General features: G+C 36.5%; 2 protein-coding genes and 1 pseudogene across 3 annotated transcripts; all 3 read left to right on the forward strand.

Moving 5' to 3' along the window:
• Positions 1-5,182: 5,182 nt before the first annotated feature.
• Positions 5,183-6,158, forward strand: LOC149516234 (uncharacterized). Its single transcript, XM_089768523.1, has 2 exons — positions 5,183-5,443; positions 5,618-6,158. Exons 1-2 carry the CDS (start codon positions 5,332-5,334, stop codon positions 5,935-5,937), a joined length of 432 nt encoding a protein of 143 aa, XP_089624649.1. The 5' UTR covers positions 5,183-5,331; the 3' UTR covers positions 5,938-6,158.
• A 717-nt stretch (positions 6,159-6,875) lies between these two features.
• On the forward strand, positions 6,876-9,323 carry LOC111290331 (11-beta-hydroxysteroid dehydrogenase A-like; annotated as a pseudogene). The gene is made up of 4 exons (XR_016346599.1): positions 6,876-7,443; positions 7,551-7,743; positions 7,844-7,932; positions 8,886-9,323. The product of XR_016346599.1 is annotated as an 11-beta-hydroxysteroid dehydrogenase A-like (transcript).
• A 683-nt stretch (positions 9,324-10,006) lies between these two features.
• Positions 10,007-12,245, forward strand: LOC111290632 (11-beta-hydroxysteroid dehydrogenase-like 4A). Its single transcript, XM_022882026.2, has 6 exons — positions 10,007-10,368; positions 10,480-10,672; positions 10,776-10,861; positions 11,139-11,270; positions 11,370-11,495; positions 11,704-12,245. Exons 1-6 carry the CDS (start codon positions 10,189-10,191, stop codon positions 11,896-11,898), a joined length of 912 nt encoding a protein of 303 aa, XP_022737761.2. The 5' UTR covers positions 10,007-10,188; the 3' UTR covers positions 11,899-12,245.
• The last annotated feature ends 51 nt before the right edge of the window (positions 12,246-12,296 follow it).

Consider the following 12,296-nt stretch of genomic DNA (forward strand, 5'->3'; position numbering starts at 1 on the left):
ATTTGTATGAGCCAGTATTGGGTGATTCGGCTAAACCAGCAGATATGAAAGATGAAAGCTGGAAGAAGCTAGGTAGAAAGACGCTGGCTACAATCAGAAAATGGGTTGATATCAGCGTGTTCCATCATGTAGCGCAGGAATCGGATGCTCACATTGTTTGGGAAAAATTGGCAGCATTGTATGAGAGAAAAACAGGTATGAATAAAGTTATGCTTGTTAAAAAGATTGCAACTTGTAAGTCTAAACATAAATCTAAGTTTAGAGGTAAAGTGAAGTGTTTCCATTGTGGTAAGGCTGGTCATATAAAACGAAATTGTAGAATCTTGAAGCAAGAGCGAAAAGATGAGAAAGGCAAGAGTTCAGATGATGGCAATGTTGCAGCAGTGAATTCAGATAGTGATTCAGTTACTTTGATTTGTACACATGGTGATTGTAATCATGTTAGTGATCCCGACATTGAGTGGATAGTTGACACAGGAGCGGCATATCATTGTGTTCCTAAGAGAGAGTTGTTTACAACTTACAAAGTAGGAGACTTTGGTTGTACCAAGATGGGAAACAAGAGTGTGTCGCAGATTGTTGGGATTGGTGATATTGGTGTACAAACTAGTACAGGCTGCATGTTGACTTTAAGGGATGTCAGACACATTCCAGATATGAGAATGAACTTGCTTGCTATTAATGTCCTTGATAAGGAGGGATATGAAAGCCGACAAAAGAATGGACAGTGGAAGCTTCTCAAAGGATCTATGGTAGTTGCAAGGGGAAAACTATGCTGCACAATGTATAAGACATGGATGCAATTGAACGGTAACCAGGTAAATACCGTTGAAAATGATGCTTCAGCAAACTTGTGGCACAGGAGGCTGGCACACATGAGTGAAAAAGGGTTACAGGTTTTGGCAAGGCACTCTCTCATTCCCTTGACCAAAGGTATGTCTCTCGATTCATGTGATTATTGTTTGTTTGGTAAGCATCATAGAGTTTCTTTTCGTAAAAGTTCTCAGAGAAAAGAAAATAGATTGGAATTAATTTATTCTGATGTATGTGGTCCCATTGAGGTTGAGTCATTAGGTGGTAGCAGATATTTTGTTACTTTTATTGATGATGCTTCACGTAAGACTTGGGTGTATATGTTGAAATATAAAAGTCAGGTACTGCAGTATTTTCAAAAATTTCATGCCATGGTTGAAAGGATGACAGGGTTACCCTTAAAGTGTATTCGAACTGATAATGGTGGGGAATACACATCTAAAAGCTTTGAAGAGTATTGCTCAAAGCATGGGATCAGGCATGAGAGGACAGAACCTGGAACACCGCAGCATAATGGTATAGCTGAAAGAATGAATCGCACCATTGTGGAAAAAGTCAGATGTATGTTGAGGATGGCAAAATTACCAAAGCCATTCTGGGGTGAAGCAGTCAACACAGCTTGTTATTTACTTAACAGGTCACCATCAGTTCCTTTGGGCTTTGACATTCCAGAAAGAGTGTGGACAGGAAAAGATGCTTCATACTCTCACTTAAAAGTTTTTGGGTGTAAAGCATTCATGCATGTACCAAAAGAGCAGAGGTCAAAGCTTGATAGTAAAGCTACACAGTGTGTGTTTGTAGGATATGGTGATGAGGAATTTGGCTACAGGGTATGGGATCCAGTAAAGAGAAAGACAGTCAGAAGCAGAGATGTGGTCTTTCATGAAAAAGAAACCATAGCAGACCTTGAGAAAAATGAGAAGACTACACGAGTTACTGTTGAGTGTGATGTTTCAACACCGACAGGGATTTCACAGGAAAGAGCCACAGATGGTGAAAATGAGCCAGAAACAGAACTTGGGGATATGAATGAGCCAGCCATAGTTGGTGATGAGCCAGATGCTATTAGTTTTGAGCAGGGGGAGCAATCATCTCTACCTGAGAGTGTTGAGCAGGGGGAGCTACCTTCAGCATCAAGTGATGTAGAGTCTCAGCTCAGGAGATCTACTAGAGAGCGCAGGCCATCTACCAGGTATCCAAGTTCAGATTTTATTTTAGTTACCAGTGAAGGGGAGCCAGAAAGCTTTCAAGATGTGCAGGCTACTCCGGATAGAGAGCACTGGTTAAAAGCAATGAAAGAAGAGATGGAGTCATTGCGAAAGAATGGTACTTATGATCTTGTTAAACTTCCAACAGGAAAGAGGCCATTAAAGAATAAATGGGTGTTCAAGTTGAAAAAGGATGGTGACAAACTAGTGAGGTACAAAGCTCGATTGGTAGTAAAAGGTTTTTCTCAAAAACCAGGCATCGATTTTGATGAGATTTTTGCTCCAGTTGTAAAAATGAGTTCTATTCGAGTGGTACTGGGATTGACAGCTAGTTTGAATCTTGAACTTGAGCAACTTGATGTTAAAACTGCATTTTTGCATGGTGATTTGCAGGAGAACATTTATATGAATCAGCCTGAGGGTTTTGAAGTGAAAGGGAAAGAGCACTTAGTTTGCAAATTGAAGAAAAGCTTGTATGGCTTGAAACAAGCTCCACGACAGTGGTACAAGAAGTTTGATTCTTTTATGGTGAGTCATAGCTATAAAAGAACAGCAGCGGATTCTTGTGTGTATGTTAAACAATTCTCTAATGGTAACTTCATTATCCTATTATTATATGTTGATGATATGTTGATTGTAGGACAAGATGCTAGTATGGTTTGCAGGTTGAAAGAACAATTGTCTAAGTCTTTTGATATGAAAGATTTAGGTCCAGCAAAGCAGATTCTTGGTATGGACATTATCCGGGATAGGAGAGCTGGAAAGCTGTGGTTGTCACAGGAAAAGTATGTTGAACGAGTGCTTGGTAGATTCAACATGCAACATGCTAAATCAGTTAGCAGTTCACTTGCCAACCATTTTCACCTAAGTAAGAAATCTTGTCCAGTGTCTAAGGAAGAGCAACTAGCTATGTCTAGTATTCCTTATTCTTCTGCAGTCGGTTCTTTAATGTATCTTATGGTTTGTACAAGGCCTGACATTGCTCATGCAGTTGGTGTAGTGAGCAGATTTCTTTCTAATCCAGGGAAGGTTCACTCGGAAGCAGTGAAATGGATTTTTAGATATTTGAGGGGTACCTCAAAAATGTGTTTGACTTATGGAGTTTCACAACCAGTTCTAGAAGGGTTTACTGATGCTGACATGGCAGGCGATCTTGATGGTAGGAAATCTACTTCAGGGTATTTGTTTACTTTTGCAGGAGGAGCTGTATCTTGGCAATCTAAGTTGCAGAAGTGTGTTGCTTTGTCAACTACAAAGGCTGAGTATATTGCAGCAACTGAAGCATGTAAAGAAATGCTTTGGATGAAACGTTTTCTTCTTGAATTAGGGTTGAATCAGAAAGAGTATGTGGTATTTTGTGATAGCCAGAGTGCTTTAGATTTGAGTAAGAATACCATGTACCATGCTAGAACAAAGCACATTGATGTTAGATATCATTGGTTACGTTCAGTGATTGAAGAACAGCAGATGCTATTGAAGAAAGTCCATACTGATAAAAATGTGGCAGATATGTTGACTAAGATATTTCCCAGGGAAAAGCTTGAGCTTTGTAGTAACTTGGCCGGAATGAGTTCCCTGGCCAAGGTAAGTTCCAAATGAAACTGCTATGGTGATGAATCTCCTCCTAATGGGGCTGGAGGGGGAGATTGTTAGGAAAATGGGGTCCAGTCCCATGTAAGTGGTTTTGGACCAAGTAAAGGCCATGGGCCTTGATCTTTTATTTTACACAGAGCCCTAGCTACTTAATAAAAAAGAGGTGGGGTTGTTTTGTGTGTGTGTCGAAAACCAAGCAGAGAAAGAAGAAAAGCCAAGAAAAGCAGAGAGAGAAAAAGGAGAAGGGAGAGTTGGTTGAACGGAAGTCGATCCGTGGTCCGATTGAGTTGGAACCTTGTCAGGAGGTTTATGATTCAGAGTTTTACATTCTGAATGGTGAAGATCGGGTTTGAAGCTCTCTAGGAACAGATCCAGGGTGTATTTGTTGAGTCACTTATTTGGTGAGATTTCTCCAATTGTTTCTCTAGTGGTTGATTAGCTCTAGTTTTAGCTAGAGAAGAACTTTGTATAACTATTATTTGATAGTGAAGATTTTTCTGGCGGCCCGTGGTTTTTTCCCTCTACACTGGAGGGTTTTCCACGTAAATCTTGGTGTGCTTTATTTTTCCTGCGTATTTGATTATTGATTGTTGTCTATTGCTTCTGTATTGTTGTGATTATTGCTTCAGGCGCAACAATTAAGCCGATGCCCTTGGAAGAAATGCATACGCCTTGTTATATGTAGTTACAATTTTAATCTTTCAACTCTGCTGAATTGCTTCGTATAGTTTCAAATCATTCATGAATCCATGGTATATCGTTTGATAAAAAAATAAACCGTTTCCCAAAGTTTAAAGAATCAATTAAAGTAGGATTTTTCACCTGTAAAGTGACATTAAAAAGAAGATCAAGGAATCAATTTTATAGTATTCTGAGAACTGTTATTAGCAAATTAAGCACCAGTTTTTCCGTGTAGCAAATCTTATCCATTTTTCAGATTCAGCTGATCCAGAATGGCAGAGCAAGAATTTAGTAATTCTATATCAGATTGCAAGCCATTTCTCTTCTTTATAGAATATCCAAACACGCCCCCATCTTTTAGTATGTATGCCCCACTTCCCACGTCCTACACCAGCTTCGCTTCACAGTTCTAGTGGACAAAGTACCATCTACTAATAGAATTATTGAAGGAAAAGCTAAAGAACTTCTAGTGAGCCTGCCAGAATGAAAAAGAAAGCATGAATGCTTTTTAAGTGGGGTTCTTCTTTAATGCGGCACTGCATATATGCCTTAAGAAGTTTAAATGAAATAAGAAACTATAGCAAATGTGCCTTTTAATCATATTCAGGTGACTGACACATGGTAGAATCAATTAAGCGAATGCCAGATTTCCTTCTATTCTAAGAATTTAAGAGTGTGAACGATTCAAAATCATCAATTGGTAGGGGAAAAGTAGAGCTACCCTAGCAAAAAAAGTTGCCAATGAACATTAATAAATCTCCCATGGCTTTTCAAAAAGCAATCTTCCCATTATAAAAAGGAAAAAGAAAGCAACATGTGGAAATCTTACCGAAGTTTACCACCTTTTCCCCAACTATATAAGCCTGTGATTGTAATGCTTTAGGGTCAGTCAGATGGAAATCTACCTCAAGTTCTTTTAAACTTTCCTCTGGACCTGGTTCTCTAACCAGATGATGAAGTGAGCTCTTTTTATTGTAATGCTAAATTGTTAATACTCCCTTTAAACTCCCATTAACCCTTCTCGTACAAATAGAAAATGGATCCAATCCTGATGGAAAAGTTCGAAGCTATCAAGAAATCCAAGAAGTCCAAGAAACAGCAGCTTCTGGACAAAATTTTCCTGTGTACATTCATAGCATTTACTTGTAGTATGTTCTGTTCCAGCCCTTTTTGGCTTCCCTACTTGTTTTCCTCAATGAAGGATTTTCTCTTCAACTCTCTCCCCAAAATGGGTTCAATCTTATACAGCCCCAAACTTTTGTTCCTTATAGGCAACCTTATTGTTGTTATTCTCATTGGCGAATCCAAATTTTTTGCTTCAGGTTCTTCCCTTTCTGGGGATATGTACTATGATGAGTACGTTTATCAAAGTCGAAGCCTTCGAAATTCTTCGACCCTGGAAGTGAAGAAAGAGAAGAAAACCAAACCTTTTGAAGAAAACGTGAAGAGGAGTTGCCAGGTATCGGTAACAGGAAGACTGGTTGAGGAAATTATACACGTAAAGAAGGAAAAAAATGATTTAGAGGGAGAACATGAGCATGTTTTGCCTACTGATCAGGAATTGAAGAAAAGAGCTGATGATTTCATTGCAAGGGTCAATAGGCAAAGGAGGCTTGAAGCTAGATTACTGCTTAATCAGTAGCAGTGAATGAGGGAAAGGGAATTATTATGCAAATTTTTATATAGTATACCTGGAACCATTACAAGCTATATTAGCTATCCTGTTTAGTATTTAAGTAACTTATAAGAACTTCCAAGATCTAGTTTCTTTCTGTAACTTACTGGACTGCTGCTGGTTTTTGTTTCCTGATCTCTTGTACCACAGAGAGCTTTGTTACCAGTATAGTTTTTCATTCACATGAACTCGATCCAAACATTATTACGGTTTTGAAAAGAGATTGGTCTCTGATCATTTGTACTTTAATAAACTATATATGGGATTGAGACCTTAAAATTCAAGTACTATTAAAATTGAATATGAAAGTGATTAAAAAATTATTGGAAAGGAAGCCATGAAATTTCCATGGGAATGAAAACACTTAGGGCCACAAAATCACCAAAGCTGGCTGGACAAGTTAAAAAGTTGCACCGTCCATATCTTTTGTTTGAATAGAATTGCTTTCTTTTTTATGGAAAGAATAATTACTGAAGTGTTTAATTGCAGGCTGCAAGTAATTGCACCTATTAATTAAGGCATTAGATATGGTGGATAAGGTAGCCTTTTGGCTCCAGGGATTAGCACTGTTACACCAGAGTTTATAAAAAGACAATAATGGAGTATTATATATATATTTTTTTAGTATTTGAGCCTCTCAATAATTGATTTTTCATCACTCCAATTAAAAATTTAACGCTATGTCAACAGTCTAAATTGTTGACACGTGTGTATTATATTACTCAATAAATGTAATAACTTAGTATTATTTATTTAATAAATATAAATTCTAACCTTGATCAAGCTAGCGCAGACAGTCTCTTGCATGTTGCACACAGGAGACAGCCCAACTGGCCAACTCAAGGCCAGCCCTAACTGGCCATGTTGAGGCCCAACACAAAATTATCAAGGCAGATGGATAATAATATATCACATCTGTATTCGGTTTACTTTGGCCTGCATACGTATAAAGCAGACTAGGATCTAGAATTTTTTGTCTGGTTAATTTGATCGAACTTGCAATCGGTGAAGATGGCATATATACACAGCAGATTATATATCTTTTCAATTTCTGGCAAGCTGCTTAGTCATAAAGCAAAGTACCTTGGGAAACAGCCAGCAAGAGAGAGAGGAGACAGATCGACAAATGTAAATGCCATTTTTTGTTTGCCTAATGTACGTGTCAATCCCTTGCCATGCAACCTTGGATGGCTATTTGGCTATAACTACACCGTGTGATATAACATTGATTCTCCAACTCTCTATTCTCTGTAGGTGTAGCAAACCAGACCAACCAGACCAGACCAGACCATGGATCTTTTTCACAAGTTCCTGAACCTCGTAGCTCCTTCCTTCACCTTCTTCTCTTTATGCCTTCTCTTACCACCATTTTATCTCTTTAAATTCTTTCTTTCCATCCTCAGCTCCATTTTAAGTGAAAAACTTGATGGAAAAGTTGTCATCATAACGGGTGCTTCTTCAGGCATTGGGGAAGTAATTTACATCATGATTTCTCAATTTCACGAGACAAAACTTAAATTGCTGGAAGAAGAAAAGTTGATTATGTAATGAGAAAAGTTGTATTCTTTGTGATCTTGCAGCTTTTGGCGTACGAGTATGGTAGAAGAGGAGCCCGCTTAGCTCTCATAGCACGAAGAGAGAAATCACTGCAAGAAGTTGCTGATAGAGCACGTGATTTGGGCTCTCCAGAGGTTATTACGATTCGTGCAGATGTTTCAAAACTTGATGACTGAAAGCGACGTGTTGAGGAAACTTTGAATCATTTTGGCAGACGTAAGTGCAAAACTTTAATACATAAAACCATCTTCTTTTCGTTTAACAATTGTTCACAAAATTGTCAACATTTTAATAAGTCATGGCATGATGGATACAGTGGACCATCTGGTAAATAATGCTGGAATCAATTCATTCTGCATGTTTGAAGATGCACCTCCAGACATGACTAATTTCAGAGCTGTAATGGTAAATGATTATCTAGCTTTAACTTAATTACCACATCTCAATATATATATATATATATATATATATATATGCAGCCATTAAGATTCTAATTTCATGGCTTAATTTTATGCAACAGTGGATCACTTGGTGAGCAATGCTTCTATTATTAAACTTAGCATGTTTGAAGATGTAACCCACAATTCTGAATTTGCTCCTATTATGGTTAGTTTCTTTCCCAGCTCTAGTTTTAAACACAATGCCCATTCTTTCTCTGGGAATTGTTTGGATTTTAGTATCGCGCGGCCTCACTCAAACCTCAAATTTTTTAGTGGTCATTCTTTCTTTGCGAATTACGTCAACATCATGTCATTTATTCTTCGTCGTAAAGATAAAGAATAACTTTCCTCAAAATTTCCTTTTGCTTTAACTTTCCTCCCCTTACCTGGTTATCCAGTTAAACTTGAGTTTCATAATTGAAACCAAAGCCAACAGTTCATATCTATTAGTATTTCATAATTAATATTAATGAGTAATTCTTCATCTAGATTACCTTCTTTTTTTTTTCTTTTTTGTAAATGTAATATTGTTGTAAGTCTCATATCCTCAGTTGCATATATATATATATATATATATATATATATATTAACTTTTGCACCATTTGTAACTCAAATTATATTTTTACCTTAGAACAATGCTACAATTCATTCAATGTTTTATACGAAAATTACTTATAATAATTTATGTCGATATAAAAAATATAAAAAATATATTTTATTTTATTAAATTTATTTATAATTTTTGTTAAAATTTTAAACAGTGTTATTTTTTTAATCTTTTATTTATATTATTTTTGTGTTATATCATAATATAGTACTTGAGATTACCATATTTTCGAATCTTTCCCTTTTTTGTCTTACCATTCTGTTGACTCGATTGTTTCTTAATGATCTTTTGGAATGCGATTTGTTGGGTAGATACAATATGGTTTCATACCCGGTGAACAAGGGTGTGCAAAGGCAAATGTAGCAAGTGGTTGCCGTGGAGATAGGTATTTGACAGAGCCATCTTGGTATAGCCTGGGATTGTTGTTAAAGATGGTTTGCCCTGAGCTACAAGAGTGGTGTTGCCGTTTAAAATTGCCTGCCAAACCTCCATCTTCAAAGAAAACATCTTAGTTGGCAAGAACAATACTCGAATTGAAGAACGTTTGTTCAAGATCAATTTTAGCCATTCTCTGGGTTTAATTATTGAAGGCCTGTCAGTTTTATCAAACTATGTATGGCTTATGGAATTTTAATTCGAGAACTCAGGTGTTAAATTTGGTACTTTGTAATTAGAAATCTCTCTCTATATATAATATATATGTTTGACAGAATTTGATTCCAGGGAAAAGAACTGGCCTTTTGTTTTGCTTCCTCCTCTATTTCTTTAGTATTTTCTTTTTAGTTTGCATCTGCTGGAGTTTTCTACTTATACAAATGCATTTGGTATCCATTACCGTAGCTAGAGAGAGGATTAACGATGATGTATAGTTGCACGTGATTTGAAAACACTAGTGAATCCTCAATCACCTCATTTGGCATAAATTGTCTAAGAAGTTTACTAGGACAATGAACGAGTGCCAAAATTGTGATGTTTTTTCTAGTCACTCATCCTTTAATTAATCTTTAATCAGGTATTGACATGATAATATTACATCAATTATTAGATATTATGTGACATTATCATATCATTTATCACTTTAATTGTTAATAATCTATATTAATACTTAGATGACATAATAATATTATTTGACAGTTGATATGGTATTATCATATCAATATATTATTATTTTATAATAAAAATTAAATAACAGAAAAAATTACTCAAAATTAAGTTATTAAATTAAAAAAATACCCAAAAAATTTACTTAAAATTAAATGACTAAATTAAAAATTTTAATATTTAAATGAGCATTTTTAAAATATTCATATAACTGGATCACTAATGATATATTTTAACCAAAAAAATTTAACAAAAAAAAATGGCTAATAGATAACCACATCAATGCCGTGTTAACACCACATAAACTGGCATATCCAGTTTCCTTTTTTTTTTTTTTTTTTTAAATAACTTTTTATGCACCAAATTCGGAAGAGATCGATGAACCGTTTCTCACCAAAATCGTGCATTAGATATTAAGGTTAACAAGGAAGATTTGGATCCAAAAATTATTAATTATCTTGTGGTCGTAAGAGATACCACCATTTCCGAACTGTTCTTGGGGTCGTAGGCGCTATGGAAATCAACAAGTTATTGAACATTGTCTTTCCCCCTCTATTTGTAATTGCACTTCTTTTCATCTTACCACCATTCCTTGTTTTGAAGCTTCTTTTTTCCACTCAAAGGTTTGTGTTCAAAGAAAACGTTGCAGGTAAAGTAGTACTCATCACGGGGTCATCTTCGGGCATTGGTGAGGTTTGTACCCTGAAGACTACCATCTTCTCCACTCAATGTTCATATATAGATTAACATGTATCTATGGAGTTATAGTGTCATACAATCAACCCTTATTCACGATTTTTGCAGCATCTTGCTTATGAGTATGCTAGAAGGGGAGCTCGTCTATCCCTCGTAGCCAGAAGAACAGATCGTCTTCAAAAAGTAGCTGATAAAGCCAGACAGTTGGGGTCCCCTGATGTAATTGTGATCACTGCAGATGTATCCAAGATCGAGGATTGTAAGCGATTTGTTGACATGACAGTGAACCACTTCGGGCAGTGTAAACCATATCTCTGCTTAATTAGTTTTATGTTCATAGCTTTTGATTGAAATTCAGGCCTGATTTTTTTAACTGATTGGTTCCATATTACGTAATTTAACAGTGGATCATCTGGTGAACAATGCTGGGGTTGCTCACGGGACATTTTTTAAAGAAACCAGCAATATATCTGATTTGGTCCCTATTATGGTATCCCCTTGTAACTTGTCTTCAGGAGTAATTTGGAGAAGAGACTGCATTTAGCTTTGAATCCTTTGATCACATGAATATGTTTAATTAGCAAAATTCATCAATATGATGAGACTCGGAAAATTTGTATTATCCACTGTATTTTCACCTGGCTAATTGTTTAAGCGATCATCATGATTTATGAATTAGCAAAATTTAGTACATTTCCAGCTGGCCATAATGGACCAGATTGAATTCAGGCCAACACCTTTCCAGTTGAAAATTTGTTTCATTGCAGGACATAAATTTTTGGGGTTCAGTGTATGGTACCCATTTTGCAGTTCCATACCTAAGAAAAAGCAAAGGGAAGATTATTGTGATATCTTCAGCTGCTGGATGGCTCTACCCTCCAGGAGCTACAATCTACAGTGTAAAGAAGTTGCTTCTGTTTTGTACTCTACATGTTGAATCAGGTTACAAATTTTTATTTGCTTAACTGATCACTTCGTAAATATTGCAATGGCTTCAGGCAAGCAAGGCAGCTCAAATAGGTTTATACGAGTCATTGAGGATTGAATGTCCAGAAATTGGCATAACCATTGTTACTCCTGGTTTTGTTGAGTCAGAAATGACCCAACGGTTTCGTCCAGCTAAGGTAAGGCCTGAAGGAAGTAATTCGAGAATCGAGATATGTACGAGATAACAGGAACACAGTCCCACGAACAATTATATATCTGATGGGTTTTCGAATCTGTTAAAGTGCATGAATGATCTAATACTTTTTGTATGGAAATTAAGACCTAGCTCTAAATATTTTCTCACAAGCTAGCATCTTTCTCATTACTTTGAACTTGATTCTCCAGTACCTAAAAAACGAGCCAACGGATGACTGTGCCAAGGCAATTGTTGAAAGCACTTGCCGTGGAGATATGTACCTGACAGAGCCATTCTGGATGAGGCCATTGTTTCTGGTAAAGATACTTTGTCCTGAGCTATGGGACTGGACTTGCTACTGGCTGATCGTCCATAGACGAAGGGCTTTGGATAAAAACGCATAGCCGGGGTATCTTAAATTCGGAAGGAAATCCCTGTCTCAGCAGTCTGCCTTCGGAGATTGAATATGACTAGCTAGTTTCATCAAAACAACATTTTCTATTTAAACTTTCGGATTAAAGGCTTTTCCTTTCTTTTCTCCTTTCTATCCTCCCTGCCAAACAAGCTACTGCAATGATGCGGGGTGGAGCTTTACCTCAATAATAGACAAGGGAATACTTTTGTTCCACTGGACAACAAAGAATTACTTTGAATTTTTGAATGTTCAGTTAGTTTTTGTAGTCAACAAACAAAACTGTTGGGTTTTTTAAGGAAACTAATGCATATATACATAAATGGTTTTCCGAGTTTATATATGTAGCTACCCATATTAGAGGAGCCTGAAGATTAAGAAGAGTTCAAT

Source organism: Durio zibethinus, chromosome 11 (genome assembly GCF_047325235.1).
Source record: "Durio zibethinus cultivar Kanyao isolate XHJ-2024 chromosome 11, ASM4732523v1, whole genome shotgun sequence".
NCBI lineage: Eukaryota > Viridiplantae > Streptophyta > Magnoliopsida > Malvales > Malvaceae > Durio > Durio zibethinus.